This window comes from Manis pentadactyla, chromosome 7, assembly GCF_030020395.1.
Source record: "Manis pentadactyla isolate mManPen7 chromosome 7, mManPen7.hap1, whole genome shotgun sequence".
Lineage (NCBI taxonomy): Eukaryota > Metazoa > Chordata > Mammalia > Pholidota > Manidae > Manis > Manis pentadactyla.
Window position 1 is genome coordinate 88064680 of NC_080025.1, and position 19698 is coordinate 88084377.

General features: G+C 33.6%; 1 protein-coding gene across 1 annotated transcript in view; it reads right to left on the bottom strand.

The window, feature by feature from the left end:
* Positions 1-19698, bottom strand: part of AGMO (alkylglycerol monooxygenase) — a 384539-nt gene that overhangs the window by 137036 nt on the left and 227805 nt on the right. The window contains exons 13-14 of the mRNA XM_057504558.1: positions 13369-13451; positions 8569-8674 (exon numbers count right to left, since the gene is read on the bottom strand). Of these exons, the coding sequence (XP_057360541.1) occupies positions 8569-8674; positions 13369-13451 (189 nt within the window). The remainder of the gene's footprint in view (positions 1-8568; positions 8675-13368; positions 13452-19698) is intronic.

A 19698-nucleotide genomic window follows, 5' to 3' on the forward strand; every position in this document is an offset into this window, starting at 1 on the left:
CTTATTGGAATCTTGTTTGTACAAAATTTTTTTGTCGTTTTATATTTCTAATGATTAGTATGGAATAGTAATTTTTTGTGTATGCAGCACTGTTTAATGTCCAGAAGCTGTACTCTGTGGAGCTGCCAAGCACCTGAAGTGACGGTGGGGTTGCAGGCATGTGTTGCTGGCACCTGCTGAGAGAAAAGAGTTCTTTCCTGCTTCCCAGTTGCAGTGCCTGCCTCCACTGCCAGGACCAGTGGGCTGAGCATGCAGACAGTAGCCTCTGCCTTACACCCCTGTAGCTGCCATAGGCAGGGCCACCCTCTGGCTGGCCTGGTGTGATAGCAGGGGCAGCAGATGTGCATACTGGTGCCTTCCAGGAGGAAGGAGTGACAGGCTACATACTGCAGTGGGGGGGCCTCAGTGGTGTTGTGCTAGTTAGGGGATGAGGAGTGCCTGAAGCTCCTGAAAGTTCCCAACCCACCGGGCTGAGTGTGCTGGGAGGATTATGTCCACCTGTCCTTTCTCCTGAGCAGCAAGCTCTGTGTAATCCTTGCCCCTTTAGCACCCCTCTTGCTGTTGTAAGTCTTTCGAAGCATTCATTTTTCTTTTGTCCAAGTGTGGCTGGTTGTGGGTACTTGTTCTCCACAGAATCTGTCTCTCAGTATTCTGCCTCTCTTTGTTTTCTAACCCCACTAATCTCCAGAGTGCCATGTGATGTGGATTCATGCTCCCGGGGCAGACCTCGAGGGCTGGATGTTTAGCAGTCCTGGGCTTCTACTTTCTCCCCATTCTGTTCCTCTTCCTCCTGCCTGTGAGCTGGGCTTGGGGGAGGGCTTATGTCCTGCTGGATTGTAGCTTTGCTACTTTATACTTTTCTGTGAGGTCTTCTCTTTTTCCTAATGTAGGCAGTCTGTTTTGCAGACATCGAGTTGCACTTTCAGGATTAGATGTTTTTGCTGTATTTTTGTCTTATATGTAGTTTTGGGAGGAGGTTTCTGCCTCATTTCTCATGCCACCATCTTTTAACCCCATGTCATTATTTTTTAAAAATATTTAATCTATTTTAGCATATAACAAACACTACATAATGGGAAAAAAACTATGAGTTGATGTGAAAAACGTATTTAAAGGTAGTATTACTACTATGCAAACACAAAGTTCGCACCCTTAATAAAAATATTTGAAGTTTGAATAATAGAGAAATAGATAAGACAAAACTGCTGTATGCTAGAAATATTCTTGTCAGTGTGTGTGTATGTACATGTGTGTATGTATTTCCCCAAAAACCCCTAAGTATGTTATGAAAGATTAGTACATATTTCATTACAAAATTTGAGTGCAATCTCATCTTTATATTCATAATGTGACCAGATGTACAACTGAAATGAATCACCTAAGATGGCTTCAGACTAATATGTTTATATTCTGTGATATACTAATCATCATTGTGAGATGAAGTGAAGTAATATAAATCCAAATGTGGTAAATTGCACAATGGCCATAAATTTACATGTACCCTTTTACATTGGACATGACTGCACTTCCAATAAAGAAATGGAGTCTATTTCTCCACTCTTTGAACACTGGCAGGACTGGTGATATGCTTTGACCAGTGGAATGTGGTAGAAGTGAGTTTTGAGTTCCAGAGCCTTGGCTTCAAGAAGTCTTAAAGATTCATGTTCCTGAAATTGTCACATAATAACCTCATGTGGCCCACTAAAGAGTGAGAGATCAGATGGAGGGTAAGATAAAGGTGTTCCAGCTGACAGCCAAAATTGAGGGCCCTCATGTGACCATATAGCCCAGCTGGCCCCCTAAACTGAATATAGCCCAATGTGTGAGCAGGAGAAAGCAGTTGGAGGAAGCACAGATTTGTGAGGAATAATAAAACTTCATTGTGTTAAGCTGTTAAGTTTTGGGATGGTATAGGGAAAACAGAAGTTCTCATGACTAGGATGCTCACCTGACCCTAATCTACTTTCCCACCGTGCATGTCCCTTGACATAATACTTGGCCTGCTGTGAAGACGCAGGTTTGCACATGTGTTGGCAATGAGCCATTGTTGTCCGTGTTGCTATACAAAGACCTCCACCCAGCATTCTAGGCAGATTGCAGAGGCTGAGGTGGACTGTGTGTGGTGGAATTGCTGCATATGGATGTGGATCCATGGATGCAGATGTGATTCTAGTGCCCAATTTGCCACTGCGAGAATAAAGCTTGGTATATGATATTTTACCCCCAATGTTCTGTTTCTGTTTTTTGGTCTCACTAAATCCAGAGTAAATGTGCCCTGGAGCTGAATTTTTCCAGTGCTACAGATGGTTTGTTGTGCAGATATAGGTAAACACCAAGGAAGGCTGATTACCCCCAAAAAGAAAAGAAGAAATGAAGAATCCAAGAAACACGAAGCTGCTAAGAACTGCTAAACCTTCCTTTACTTTCTGATATATTTATTTTGATCAAATATTTAGGTAATGAGGGACATCAGATTATGCATGCCTTGTTATTTGAAGTCAATAAACATAAAAATCCTATGTATTCTATACAATATATTTCATATTCTAAAATGTATCACTGTTCAATTTAGTATTCTATGTAAGGTTTAAATTTCAGCAACTTGCTGTCTTTCCATTTTGGTGAATTACAGCTATGTAGCAGATACTGTCAATGTGTATTTAATATTTACTGAATAAATAACTAAATATTGAACAGTCTTGCTGCTACTGCTGAGTGTAGGTTTCTTGTTCTGCACAGAAAATGGCGGGAGTGGCAAAACTGTTAGCCTTGGTTAATGTTTTATCAGAAGCACTGCCCAGACAAGATAATAATGTGGTAAGGGTAAGTAATAAGGCGGCATGACAAATTAGGTCCCAGAGTTAGCAGACAAGCCTGTTGCTCCCAGGATTCCACATGGCTTCTGCCCTCACATCAGGTCTTAACTGAAATGCCAACAGCCTTCTCTGGACATTTTTTTTCTTTCTAATTTTGCCTGTACTCCTGATTTACTTTCATCATAGTACTTATCACTATATCATAAACATATATATATATATATATATATATGTATATATATATATATATATATGTCTGAGTTATTGTCTGTACCTTCCCAACTGTGGCAGACAGAAATTAGGGTTGCCTCATGATCCCCATCCTGCTGTTTATGACCTGTCAGCCTGCATCATCCTCTCTCCTAGAGTCTAGGTAAGACCTGGGACTTGAGTCTAGTACACAGAACTTGACAAAGGTGAAAGAATTTGAAAAATGTAATTAAGGTTCTAAATCAGCTGATTTTTATTTGATAACTGGAGATTATCCTAGATGAGACTGGCTTAATCAGCTAAAACCCCTCAAAAGAGGGACAGAGTCCTCCCTGAAGCAAGAGTTTCTCCTAGCTGGCTTGATGAAGTCAGCAGCCATATTGAGGAAGCCCATGTGTCATGGACATGCAGGCAGCCTCTGGGACCTTGCAAAAACACTGGGGCCCTAAGTCATAGCTGCAAGGAAATGAATTCTGTCAACAACCTGACTGTTCTGGGAAGTGGGTTTTTCTGTAGGTGAGCCTCCAGATGACAACACAAGCTGGCCAGTATGCATACCTTAAGTGCAGCCTTTTGAGACCCTGAGTAGAGTATCTAGCAAAACTGTTTCTGCCCTCCTGACCCATGGTAACCGTCAGGTAATAAATGTGTGTTACTTTAAGCCACTAGATTTGTAGTAATTTGTTACACAGCAATCAAAAATTAATGCACTGATTGAAGTCTAAGCTTCACAAAGACTGGCTTTAACTCTGTTTTTACTGGAGCAGACATTCACTAAGTTGGATAAATGTTGCTGCCTCCCTTTTAAGCAGTAGATGAGCTGGATATTTTTTAGTCTTCTGTTGGAATCCACACTACAGGCTGTTGTTACTAGGTTCACCTCATTACCAAAATGGCCCAGGGTCATCCCTGCTGGTGGACTTCTCACTGTATCCTCACTTCAGTAAGCTGCTCCCCACCTTCCTTTCCCCGTGTCCAAATTCTACCCAGTTCTTTGCCTATCCTCAGCAAGTACACATTGGTTTACCATTTAGGAGTGATGTGCTTCCATTCTAATGATTTAAATTAAAAACTGTAAATCAGATTTTAGAATTTTTCGGAGGTTTAAATTTTAAGCTATCTTGTTCTTTTTGAATCAACTCAATTTATTTGGTCAAGACTAAAGAGATTTGTCAGGTTTCTATTTTCATTGTTTAATGTCCTAGTTCTCACAACATTATTTTAAATGTGTCTGTAGTTTGTATATGTATGTATGTGTGTAGCACAGATAAATGGATATGATCATTATTAATAATATTCTTGACTTACATACCAGATACTATGCTAGGTTATCTCCTTTACTCCTCTGAATATCAAAACAATCAGTGCAAGGTTTTTATTCTTCTTTTTGCTGAGAGAACTAAGGGAAGTAAGATGTGGTTATTTTAGATAACTTCTTCCAGGCCACACAACCAATTGCCAAATCTAGGAATGACACTCAAATTTGTGTGACTTCAAAACAAATGCTTTTTTCAGTACCTTAACTATATCTTTAAATAAAACCTATATGAAACAAAATTTATACAGTATCCAATTTCCATTATCTTATATGATCTATATTTATCAAAAATAGCTATTCATCTTTAACTTCACTATCTCCTCTAAAAGGGTTCATTAGGATAGACATTTTATAACTACTGATTTGAGAAAATTAAATCAATGTGAGCAGTCACAGGTGTATCTTAAACAAATTACACCTGAGTTATCAGAAAAGAAAAATATGTCTATGTGAGAAATGAATGAATCAAAGAACATAACTTTTCTCTCAAATTTCCTATGAACGGTAAAAAAAAAAAACAAAAAAGCATATTAATGGTCAAAATGTTGATGGACTTATCCAAAGAGAAATGTACTAGGGCATTAACTAATCACTATACACACTAAATGAACAACTGTGCATTTGGGTGGTAGTAAATTCTATATATAAATAGCAAGAGCATGACACCCATACTTAATACCCTTTGTATATAAGCTGAAGGGAATAAAGCATGTCTCCTGTCATGGAATAAATCTATATAAAAGTCACAGGCTAAAATTCAAATTATAGTTTGTATATCTGGTTCAAAATTGTAACCACCTAAGAGGTATTTTATAATCTCAGTGAAATATAATTTAAGGTCAATTTTCCATTCTGTGTGTCCTTGTGTACATGTGTTTTAAGCTGTAAGTGTTGCCAGCATTATGCTTGTTTAGCATAGATTGCAAACCTATGGAATTGACTTATATGATAAAGCAATAAAACAGAAAACATTCAACCAGCCTTCTAGATAAATAAAGAAGAGTCTGATGTTCCCAACATATACAACACTGATTTATACAAGAAAGAGAATTAATGGCTTCAGTTACACTGATTCTAATGATAACTTCAAAAAAAAATGGTGAGAACATTGTGTCTTTGTATCATAATCACTCCTGGTCAGTCAGCCCCAATTCATATTGAATGGAGTCACAGAGACCATTTATTAGGTTTCTATATTTCTTATGTGGGACATAGAACAGTTTTATTAAAACTATGATAAACGGGAAAGATTTATGTTATAGTTCTAAGAAATAAAACATGGCAGACTAAGAAATGTAACCATGACTTTTAATTCAATAGTGTTGCTCCTTCATATCCCTCATGCCAGTTGTTCCCAAACTTGACTTTTGGATCTAAAAGCAAAGCATTAAAAAATGGGCAGAGGAGCTGAACAGACACTTCTCCAAAGAAGAAATTCAGATGGCCAACAGACACATGAAAAGATGCTCCACATCACTTGTCATCAGAGAAATTCAAATTAAAACCACAATGAGATATCACCTCACACCAGTAAGGATCGCCCCCATCCAAAAGACAAACAACAACAAATGTTGGCGAGGTTGTGGAGAAAGGGGAACCCTCCTACACTGCTGGTGGGAATGCAAATTAATTCAACCATTGTGGAAAGCAGTATGAAGGTTCCTCAAAAAGCTCAAAATAGAAATACCATTTGACCCAGGAATTCCACTTCTAGGAATTTACCCTAAGAATGCAGCAGCCCAGTTTGAAAAAGACAGATGCACCCTTATGTTTATCACAGCATTATTTACAATAGCCAAGAAATGGAAGCAACCTAAGTGTCCATCAATAGATGAGTGGATAAAGAAGATGTGGTACTTTTTCACAATGGAATATTATTCAGCCATAAGAAGAAAAAAATCCTACCATTTGCAACAACATGGATGGAGCTAGAGGGTATTATGCTCAGTGAAATAAGCCAGGTGGAGAAAGACAAGTACCAAATGATTTCACTCATATGTGGAGTATAAGAACAAAGAAAAACTGAAGGAACAAAACAGCAGCAGAATCACAGAACCCAAGAATGGACTAATGGCTACCAAAGGGAAAGGGACTGGGCAGGAGGGGTGGGAAGAGAGGGATAAGGGCAGGGAAAAAAAAGGGGGGGCCTTATGATTAGCATGTATAATGTAGGGGGGGCTTAGGGAGGGATGTGCAACACAGAGAAGACAAGTAGTGAGTCTACAGCATCTTACTACGCTGATGGACAGTGACTGTAATGGGGTTTGTGGGGAGGGACTTGGTGAAGGGGGGAGTCTAGTAACCATAATGTTCTTCAAGTAATTGTAGATTAATGATAATAAAATGAATAATAAAAAAAAGCAAAGCAAAGAATTATTCCAGGGGATATTTAAGTTCAAATAATAGTGACAACAATAATGTCTGGCATTCTCTGACTATGGGCTGTATATGCACTGAGCTAAATCTCTTCCATAGAGTATCTCACGTAACCCTCAACCTTCTATTAGAAAGATATTGATACTTCATGTACAGATGAGGAAAGCAAGCCTAAGCACACTGCCCAAGGACACACAAATAGTAAGTCCCTGAGCCAGTCAAGAACTTCAGGTAATGTGGGCCATAACCACCTGCTTTCACCTATTGACTAAAATAAGTAAATGGACAGCATCTCACTGCTAGAGTTCATCATATACTGAATAGTTATATACTGTACACTGCCCTCCATCATCCTCATCAAAAACTCCAAATGCAGTATTTTTCTGTAAGCAATCATCTTGCTTGTTTATACCATAGAAAACATAAACCCACATTCTCTATTTGCTTCAGGAGCTTTTAAGATAAACTAACACAATATAACCAAGAATAGATACAGTCAATGAAATTATTCTCTTTCATACCTACAATTAGAATGTCATCTCTCCTTAAAGTATGAAAATGCTGTTTGATTTTAATAGGTACTTTTTTTGGCATGTATATTTCCAAATTTCATTAAATGTATGCAAGTTACACTTCTTCATTTTGCTTTTAGGTTGTAATCTCAAGAAACAATATATGTACACATTACATGATCTTTATTTCATGCCTTTTTAAATTAAAAATGTAATAGATTAGATAATATCCAAAGTGCTGATACTAAGGTTTTATGCTTCATTTAAAATTTTTTCATGGTTTTTAAAGTAAGAAATGTATTTATATGGTTCAGAAATTTTAAAGGTACTGAAAAATATTAACTTGAAGAAGAATAAGCCCCCTATTCCTTTCTTCTAGCCATACAAGCCACCTTCCTACAGGCAACCATGTTAGGTTCTTATTTATCTTTCCAGATATATTTACAAACATACAACAAATACATTTACACACATATATTTCCCCCTTCTCCTTTTTATACTTATATGCCTTGTATGGTAGCACCAAATTGTTTTCTAATGTTTGTTTCAATTTATAATCATTACTAAATTATGAAAGTATCTATTTTAGTTTTTTCCACTGATGCTGGGGGCAATGTTAGCTTTTAGGTTTCATGCTTAATTAATGTTACATATCACACATTCTGGGGATACTGGCAGATTCCTCAGCATCAAAGTTACATAACTGAACCTCAAATTTAAAATAATATAATCATATCTTTTAAGACATAATGATGATAATAAATGCTTTTAACAGTTGTTCAACATCTGGACAGTAAATATATACCCAGAAGTTCAATATTGTTCTTACAAGATAAGTTTTAATCATCACAGGTCAAATCATAACATATATTTTTCAGCTGTATAAAAACCTCAGTGATATTAATGACTTTATTTCTATATAATTATTACCATTTGTAGGTAATTGACAAGACATTTTAATCACAATTTTCATTTTAGCAGCCTAAAAAGAAAAATCTCAAATGGCAGAATCTCTGCCAAGAACTTTTTGTAAAATCCCTTCTACCACTTGTTGAGAACCAACTATTTGCCCTAATTTCTTTATAAACATCACACAGTGTAATTTTCCAACAATTCCAGGAGGTTAATGGTATCAGTCTAAATGTAAAGACTGGAAAACTGAGGCTCAAGAATATTAACTAGTTTAAGGTGATACAACTAGTAAGATTAGGTAAATGAATAGGCAAAAATTTCCCACATGTATTAGTCAAAAGAGACAAATACATTGTTAAGTGAATGAATTAAATATGCAACAGATGTAGAATGCTGCTAAAGCCATCTGAAGCAAATGTCTTACCTCAAAAGCAAATGACAAGGCAGGGATGAAAGGCTTCAGATGACCGAGTCTGCACAGCATTAGGAACACCAAGCAACGGGAAGTTTCCAAAACAGATGCCTTAGGTCTGAAATAAATGTCATTAACATACATTAGCATAAATATATTCTTTATATGTTTACATATCATAATACAGTGAGAAACATTTACTTTAATTTTCAAGAAATACACAGCATTTTAATATATTTGAGGAGCATGTGCCTCTAAAAGTGTTTGAAGACAGGCATTAAAAAAATGCATTTTGTTTTAAGGAAAATCTGTTCTTTATCATTTTATTGCCTAGATTTTGAGCACTGATGAGTTAGGGTGAAACATACTTTCAACTAATAAATAAAATAAATTATTAAAAAACTAAATTTCTAGTGTTTGAAGTAAATTTGAATCGCCTCAGTCACCCAATACCATTACCTTTCATTCATTTAAAAAATAACTTGCTAGGAGGACTGATATCATTAAATACTCTAAAATAATGAGCAGTCGATTTCTCAATTATTGGGAAGATGGAAAGTGTGTATTATGCCTAATGTGAAAAGTAGAATAATTATAGAACTTTGTTAATTTTTTTGTGATGAATATTTTCTGTATGTACGGTATTTTTGAAATGCAAACTGTAAAATAAATGAAATAAGTGTGTCTATGTTTTTGAAACAGACTTGAATGTCACACAAGCATTTAAAAATTGTCATATGATAGTAATGAACAGCTACTGTACTAACTCAAAATAAGCTTTTTCATGATATTCATCTAACATTTATAATTATTTTTATGAAACAGTATTGTTCTGTAATGAATTTTTTACTAAAATATTCTTAATGTCATAACACAGCTATAAATTATTTAGAATACAGATGTGTAGAGAAAAAAGAAGACCTATAGTATATTTATTGAACTTAAAAATTTCTTCTGCAGTCTATTATTAAGTATGATCCATTGTTTCTGCCATATTGAATATAACATTTTTATAGAAAAAAGAGAACACTTCTTTTCAAGGAACTTAAATCCAATTAAAACAAGGTAATAGTTTCTTATTTGTATTCAACCAATGTGATTATGTTTTGTGAAAATTACAAAAAATTTTCATCTTATGAAATAATGTATATCATTAGGATAAGCTAATTTTTAAACAAATTGATAACTGAGTAATTTTCAATGAAAAAAAAAACAGAAGATAAGATTTATATTCCAAAACACATTTAGTTTTTATTAATTTGTTCTATGGCTTACTTTTCAATCTTTTATATTATGAAATGAAACATACATATAGAGATGTATACAAAACAGAAATATGTATCTTGATGATTATCCACAAATAAAAGGCACAATATCAGCACCCTTAAATGGTACCTCTTACCTCCTAAATACTTCTTCCCTCCTTCTATCTCAGAAAGAATCACTACTCTGACTTTCATAGTAATCACACCATCCTGCTCTTTTTTTAAATTTATGTATTTACTATGGTGGCCTAACTTGCTAAAGACCATTCTGGAGTATTTTTTTTCTTTTTATATATGAAATTATATTCTACATACTTTTTGGTACCTAACATCTTTTACTCAATGTTGTTAGATACATCCATGATGCTGTATGTAGCAGCAGTGCATTCTTTCACTATTGTGTAGTATTCCTAGTATTCTGTTATGTGAATATACCAGTACTCATGCACCTTGTAAAGGACGTTTAGATTGTTGGCAGCACTTTTTTATCATGGACAATGCTGCCTGAACACTCTTTTACATGCCTTTGGATGTTCATTTAGTATGTAACTGGGACTGAACTGCCAGGTTATATTATATATATATATATGTGTGTGTGTGTGTGTGTGTGTGTGTGTGTGTGTGTATAAAAGCTCAAATTTATCAAAATTCTTACACACTTTGTCAAGGTAGGTACTACAATATAAACTGTGTGAGCATTCCAACAGTTCGTATTGTTGATCCTCTTAATTTCAGTCATTTGGGATATAAGGTATTTGCTTTGCAAATATCTCCTATTTGATGGTTTTATTTTTACTATTTTAATGAGAGTTAATTTTTGAAGAACTGACTTCCTTAATATTATTATAATCTAATTCATCAATTTTACCTTTTTGATAAGGGATTTTTGTGTATTATTTAATGTTTTTACCTACTCCAAGGTTATAGAGATATGTTACTATGCTATCTGCTGAAATCTATATTGGTTTTCTTCTCTTAAATCTACAATCCCTTGATGCCAGAATTAATTTTTTTATGGTATGAAATACTTGTCGTTTATTTTTCTTATTCCTCTGTGCAAATTCAGTTTTTCTAAGACCATTTATCGAAAAGACAGCCTTTTCCCACAGCTCTGCAGGGACACCTTTGTCACAAATCAAGTCTATATATATGCATAGATCTGTTTCTAGGTTCTCTGTTCTAATCTTTGTGCCAATAAAACATATCTAATTACTGCAGCTTTATAATAAATCTTGAGAGGCAGTAGTGCAACTCCTATCACTTTTTTTTAACCTCAAGACCATGTTGGCTATTATTGGACCTTTGTGTTTCCATATATATATATACACACACACACACACACAGATACATGTATATATATATGAAAGGGTCTATGAAATTCCATGAAATCCTTTTACAATTTTAATTCACTTGCATTAAATATGTATAAAATAAGGTGAAAATTGTAATCTTTACAATATTGAACACTCTGATCCATCAATATAGTTATTTTCCCATTTATTTAATTCTTTGTCTTTCACAATATTTCCATACTTTTACAGTGATTTTTAGAGATTTTTTACTCCTTTTTTAGGACATTTTCCAATTATTTTTTCTTGGTATTTGGTATGTTTGACAGTACTGCATTATTTGCTAGTAAATAAAAATATAGTTGACCATTTCTCTAAAAATTTCCCTAAACTCAATTAATTTGAATAATTTCCCTACAGATTCTTTGACTTTTCTCATTAATTTATTAGTTATATTTATTAGATTAGTTAATATGAATTTTATAATTAATTTATTAATTTATTTCAAATTCTTATGCCTTTATTTCTCTTTCCTTCCTCCACTATTTCTAGGACAATAGTTAATAATAAGTAAATCTAACTTGTCAATTTCAAAGGGTAATTTTCAACATTTCACTATCAAAAGTGAAGTTTGCTATAGGAATTTGTAGCTTTTACTTCACCTTTACTTTTGGAGGATATAGAATTATATGATTGCAGTAATTACCTTTCAACACTTTAATAACATCATTCCATTCTCTTTTGGCTTCTATTGCACTGGTTTGGAATGAATTACCCTTTCATCAGTGTAAGTTCTGAATAAGGCCTGAGACAGTTTAGACTTTTACATAATTATTATATACAATAAGATGCATTTAACAACATAGGATATATTGTTGTAACATTGATAGGTTGCTTATTTGGTCTTTATCTGTATCAGTGAAGACAAAAAAAAATCTTCATTAAAAAATGAAACTCAACTATTGCTATTGGCTGATAGCTAATTCTAGGGAATGTTCGCAATCAATAGAATGGGTTCTGATTCTGTGGCTCTGGGTAATTATTTCAGATATACTTGTGACTCATTTTTCCATTTTCTCTTTTTATGGCTTAGCATGTACTTTACTTCTAGCATAGAAGAGTAGGGACAGAAAGCCAAACAAAATAAATAAGAAAATAAATACAATTTTTAAAGTATTAAGGGAAATAAGTTTAAAATTCTACACATTGTTTATATAGAACTACGTGAAGTAGGCCAGCTGCATCATTCTTTATCAAATGTTTACAGGGAATGCATATTATAAACAGTTTCATTAACCAGTAAGATCATTAGATGATGAAACTACAGAATCTGCTGCTATTCCAGAACACTCATCAAGCATTCCTTGGGAATGTGATACAACATTCAATGTAAGTTAAATGTATGTTTAAATACATTTTATTTTTGTTTAAAATTTCCTGAAAGTAATGGTTATTGGTTACCTACTTGAGAAACAGTTACACTACAACAAAGATGTATGACTGCACTTTTTTGCAATTTTTCACAAAGTTATGATACACTGTAAATTATATAACATGTGAACTGAAGAGTCACATTGCTTGGGTTTGTGTTCTGTTCTATTGCTATTGTCCATCTGTCTTTCTTGGTCTGTAAAATGGGCTTCATAATAATTATTACCTCAGGCTGCTGTTGTAAAAATTAATAAGATATTCCCTGGCACAAACTGAGTACATAAATATTGGTATTACTATTTATATTAATGATTGATAAACAATAAGCAAAAATGAATAGACACCTTTCTATGTATCTCCTGTCATAAAAGGAATTTAAAATTGCTCAAGTGAATGTATTTTCTTACTAGGGTAGTGTTTGAAATAATATTCTTTAAATAATATGAGGGTAAAGGACATAAGCTTTAAATAGACAGAGATTCTGGCATATATTATGAACTATTTAAGTTCAATCATTATGGCAAAGGAAAAATACTCAAATATGTTTTTATATTAAATACAGTTATGTTCTATGTTTTGCCAAACTAATCATTATATTTATAGGGTTTCTTTAATAAACTTGAAAAACCTAAATTTCATTTAAAGGTTTTAGACTTAAAGTATACCCTTGATTTATAATCAGATAAACTGTTACTCTGTTTCATTTAAAATGAAAGTGTGAAATTACTTTCAACTTTACTTTTTTAATAAATGGTGAACATCAAAGTTGCACAGATATTTTAAAAACATTATAAAATTACATAAAATGAAATAATTTCACTTCTTGCCTTTGATCCAGAAGAAATCCAATAGAGGTCAAGGTCAGGATAATGAAGCAAACCCTCAGAAGAAGAGTGGCCTGTGATAATACCTGTCAAATAAAGAGAAACCAATGGATCCTTTACTCATCAGAAGGAGCATTAGAATTTAAGGCTGACGAGAGAAACAGCCCCAAATTTTATTTTATTTTATATTACATCATTTGTCACTTACATTTTTCAAAAAGGTTGAATCTGCAGAGGACATTTTGGTTTTCCTAATATTGCTTAGTTGTCTTGGTGGACACTTTGAAAAGGAATGAGACAGTCCTACAATGATATTTTGCTCTAAGTGTTCTTTCTGAAAATTCTCCTTTAAAGTTATGAATTTCATAATTTTTTGAAATACCTATGCCCCACATATGAAGAAACCATGTACATATTTATGAACAAATACCACATCCTAATAGTAATTTAATATTACCCAAACCATAGTTGTCTTTAAAACAGAAAATAAAGAATGTGTTTTTGTGTGCAAACACTTATATGAGATTGCACACACACACGTACACATATTTGATTAAGTCTATATGTTCATACAAACTGATCAAAGGTTATCTTTTGAATTATTGCAACAAAAACAACATACTTCTATGTCATGATTATAAACTATGCATTTTGCTTACACATCAAAATTTTACAATGTTTATTGAGCATCTACTATTTTATAGCTTCCAGGCTATATGCTTCATACACTTTAATTCTTTTTATTGGATGACTGCCTTACTTACTGATGGAGTTTATGTTTCACCTTTATGAAAACCCCAGGGGTGTGATACAAAAGGTTGGCTAAAATAGTTATCAAAATTTTATGTAAATCACATTTTTTTCTTTTTCCTGATATAACTAGAGGTAATTTCAACTCACTGTTAACTCATATACATACCTACACCTAAACTGCATCTGCTCAAAGTTATAAACAATAAACAAAAGTCATCAGTTGCAATTGCCGTTCACATCTCACCCCACCTCTACACCATCTTATAAATCAGCCCATTCACTCATGGTCAACTATTAACACCTCCCTATTCACTGTCCATGTGCCTGGATGGCACATGAATTGAAAGGAATTTTAAACCATCTAAAGCAAGAGTTTAGTAGATGAGTACTGAGTATTCAAAAATCTGGATTAAAAGTGTCAAAATGTTTAAGAACATGGGGACAGTGCTGGGTATCAGATTTGGATGGAGATCTCAGTAGACACCAGAAGTTTTAGTGGAGAGCAGTATGGTGCTATTTGGGTATCTAGAAATCACCACTGGCTGCTTTGGGACAGTAAAGCAAAAAATGCCAGAAAAGATTTTCTAGGTATAATTGAGTACATTAATGTTTTTTTGAGGAAACATTTTGTCTTCAAATAAAAATGTTCCTTCAACATTATTTCTTCATTTTAATTTATTTTAGGGAAAAATTCCTATGACAGACATAATTTGTACCTCCAATCATAGTATGACTTTAAATGCTCTATAAGAATATAGGAGTTTAGAGTTATGAGAATGTACCAGATGTATAGCATAAGCAAATCATTTGGCATTACTAAGGCTCTGTTATGTGTTTGGTGCATTTGAAATGAAGTAAGAGTTTGGCAAGGGCTATAATAAAGTACTCAGAAGAGTGCTTGGCACAGTCAGTCAACTAATGGTCATGATGAGTATCAGTTATTATGTTCAGGTTATACTAATTTTCCAAACAGCACTTTGGGTTATCTTAATTAGTTATAATAAGATATATTAGCACAAATAAAAGGTCCAATAGCTCTACCAAGTATCACAGGAAATTCAAAGACAGGACAAATTATATTTCTTGTTTTGGTTTGGGAATTTATGATCTCTGGACAAAAAGAAAGAACTCTTTCTGCAAATTGCATCCTGACTACTGGAGTCAGAGTGATCACCAGCTTAACACAGCCACGCAGCTACCCAGTCAGTGCTTCTACTTGGCTAGAAGGCATCTGAACCTTAGCATGTCTAAAACCCTGTATTTTATTTCCTCCTCCATACCATATATTCCCCAATTTTCTTCCTCTTAGAATGGCACCTCCAGTTTTTCAATTGCTAAAGCCAAAAAACTTGTGATGTACTTTGACTCTTTCTCTCATTGTCTACTTCTAATACATCAAAGAGATAAACATCAGCATTATATTTGAAATATACCTAGAATAAAGATATTTGTTACAAACCGCACAATTAATACCCTGTTCCACCCTAACATGGTCTCTACCACAATTGAAATATACTCTTAACCGGTTTCTCTCTAAAATTGCATGTCTTCTGATCATGGCCTTCCACCCCCAGGTTGCAGCTAGAACACTGGCTCCTTTTAATAGGCAGGCCATATCATATCATCCTTATATTCTAAATCCTCCAGGAGCTTCAAATCTCACAGTAAAACTCCAAGTCCTTACTCTGGCCTGAATACAGCAAACCCCTACACTCATATTATCCCCAGTAACTGCTGTTTCTCTTGTCAGCCCTATCAGATATTGTGCTCTCTCTTGAACAGGACAAGCATCCTTCCCACTCCAATCTGTTTTGCCTACGTTCCTCCTGACTGGAATGACATCCCCCTATGGTCTTTATGGCTCATTTCTCCATTTCATTCAGGTAACTTCAAATGCACATCCTTGTCTGTCATATATAAATAGTACTCCTCCAGAGCTCTCTATAACCTTACTCAGTTGTATTATACTCCATACAATTCACCACTTTCAAAAATTTATACATTTGTTTGTTTGTGCATTCTCCAATGTTTGTTGCCCATCTCCCCCCACTGGAACATAAGCTCCATGACAGGTTTTATCTCTTTTTTCACTGTTATATCACATGTACCTAGAACATTGCCTGACACATAGTCAGCAGCCCAATATGTTTGCTGAATGACTGACCAAATGAATGAATATTTTACATTTGTGTTTTAATATTCATGACTTTCATATTAATAATACTTCAACATTAAATATTTAATCTAACATCAATATTTTAGTCCCTTAAAATTAAAATTCTATTAAGCTATTTAATAATTTAATATTAATAATTTAATGTTAATAACATAGTATTACTCTATTGAGTATTTCAAAATGTTAAGGATATAAAATATTAAATCCTTCAATAGTCATATATTTAATTTTTTAAAGAACAGAACTGTCCTAAAAGTTTTTTAGTTTAATGGAAGCCAAGATTACTAGAAGAATAAATTCAACATAGAACACATACTCTTCCTTTAGAGAGTTCATATTTCTATGGAATTCCTAAGTTTTACCATAGAGCATCCTTTTATAGGATACTTAAGACTTATAATCAATTGACCATATCTAATTTCTACATGTTCATTCCATTAATGTTTATTGAGCATATACTAGGCAGTACAGTAAATATGAGTTTAAGATATTGAACAAGAAAGACAAAATTCCTGCCCTAGATATCACAATACACTAATCCCTGATGATATGACCTTAGGCTAGCCACACTAAGAAAAATGTAGAAATATAAGCTGTATATCTTTCAGTTATTTCTCAAAATACAAAAAAATAAAATAAAAGAAAGAGAGAGAGATGTTTAAAGACAGTCTCAGAGAGACAAAACCTTTGTTGAGAATTAATTTTAATAAGGAACTGTGAATCCCAACAACTGTACATTTAGACTGTTTCCAAAGCTGAGTTAAAATGTCTATTTAAAGTATTTTTAATAATCAAAATGAGATCTTAATTCAAATTATAATCACCTATGATTGATTATACTTATTATATGATAACTTTTTTAATTGAACTATTGTTGATATATAATCTTATATTGGTTTCAAACATACAACACAGTGGTTCAGCAATTACGCACATTACTAAATCCTCACCACCACAAGTACAACTATTATCTGTCAACATATGAAGATGTTACAGAATCATTGGCTATTTTCTCCATGTTGAATTACCATCCCTGTGACCAACCTAACATGATTGAGAACTTTTGCGCCCCTTTATCCCCCATCACCCTCCCAACCCACCCACTCCAAACCCTCCCCCATGGTAACCAGCAGTCACTTCTCAGTGAAGATGAGTCTACTGCTGTTTTGTTCATTCTTTGTTTTTAGATTGTACAAGTAAGTGAAATCATAAGGTCTTTGTCTTTCTCCTCCTGACTTATTTCACTGAGTATAGGTCCATCCATGTTGTACATGATAGGATTTCTCTTTCTTGTGGCTGAATAATATTCCATTGCATATATGTACCACATATTCTATATCTGTTCACCTGATAGACAGTTTGCTTCCATAGTTTATATAACTTTAAAGGAGCTGCCTGATGCTAAACAAACTTTGGGATACACTGATAGTGTAAAGATATATTTAATTTCATAGGAAATATTTCATTATTTGAGGTAAATAAAATTTTAAATGTACAATTTTTCCACATTATTACATTTCCATATAGTGGACAAAAATTATATTTTCCATTGGAACTCACAATGATCACTTTTCTAAATTCTTAAAGTCTATGCTTACCAGATAGGTAGCTTCCACTAATGACCTTCCTTTACTAATATTTATTACATTCATTTCATGGCTTTAGGTCATAATTGATGCTCATTTGGGCTCATATTTCTTCTTTTCTACAATACTTCAGCTTCTACCTCAAAACTTTAGGAAATTAAATCAAATCCCAAAGGGCCATACTGGAAGAAAACAGTATACATTAGATATTGACTAGTGAGGTTTCCTGTAAGACCTAAGTTAGATCTAATTTGTTCACGTGACACTCTGCCAGAAGAATACAATTAAATATATTGATTTTTTCCCCAAAAGGGTCTATTAAAACACGTCAACATGAAAACATTAGTTAACAAAGTTGTAGTGCCCATTATATTTTACAATAGACAGCATACAGGGGAATTTAAAACTATAAAAATCTGTTTCCAAATTTATATTGGATATTTTCAGATGTCACATTAACTCGAAACATATCATCAAATAATCTGTATTAAAACCTATTTTCAATAACTTTATTACACATTGTATTATTAGACTCTGTTAAATATTCAACTGTTTTGAGTGTGTCTATTATTTAAGAGGATAGCATTGCTTTTAGTTTTACTTTGAAAACATGCTAGTGCGTCCATATTTTCATTTCAAATGTGTATTCATGATATCACCCCATGAACTGGACCCTGCAGCTGAGGAATTGATTTCCCAAGCATTACTAAACCAAAATCAACATAAAAGTCTGTGGGTCACATCACTAAACTAAACACTATATATTTAAATGTATGTGTTGCAAGTTTCAGTAAGAAAGGAATGTGCCTTTTACACCTTTGTGGTGGCCATCAACTTGCTTTTTTGACTCCCAAAGTTATTTATACAGAACTTGCACGCATAAAACAAGTAAGTATTTATCTACACTGGTATATGCATAAACAGAAAAGGCTGTGGGACCACAGCAGGATCCCCAATTACAAGTCAGCCACAACTTTTCTATGTGATTATTGGCTACAGTCAACCTGGAAAAAAATATTGCTGTTGGATTTTAATGTCTTCATATGCTTTTAAACATCCCTGAGACTAGAAAGGCACTATAGAATTTTGCAAATAAGCAACCTTTTTTCCTCGTTGCACAGCATGTTTAAAGCAAAGAAAAATGTGTGTGGGAAACAAGCAAATGCACCTTTCAAAATTAATCTGTGTCAGGAATGAAGCTGTCTCCAACTTGAATTTCAGTTTGAAAAAGATTTCAACAAGATATTTCTCCTTGTCCATATATCTACATGAATTTCTACAGAGTTTTTACAGCAGTAGAAAAATCTTGTGAAACCATGCTATAAGTTATATCTTTTAATACACACTATCTGGCTACATTTTTACCTAAGAAGCATTCACACATGCCTAGACATTCAAATCCTCTGGTGAACTTAATGTTAAGGGCTTTTATTTCAAAATAAAAATGGGCACATTTTCATTTTTGTTTCTATAGATTAGCATAATTTATTTTGAGGTTTTATTTAGTGCAACTAAAAATATTCAGCAATGCAAACTGTACTCAGCATTGATCAGAATACCAAGAGGAATTTAGATGTACATGATCTAGCTTTTTTTCTGGTCTCATTCAACTCTCTAAGCTCTATTAATACACGTGTATTCTAGTCATAATTTAGGTGAACAAATTAACAGAACAAAGTAATTTAATACAGTATTCTAAATTAATACAGTAATTAATAAGTTAATTATATAATACTTCAAGAGATCGTTATGAGAACTTAATGAAGCAATTAAGAAGTCTAACCATTATGGCAGTTTGATGTCACAGTGCTAAGAGTG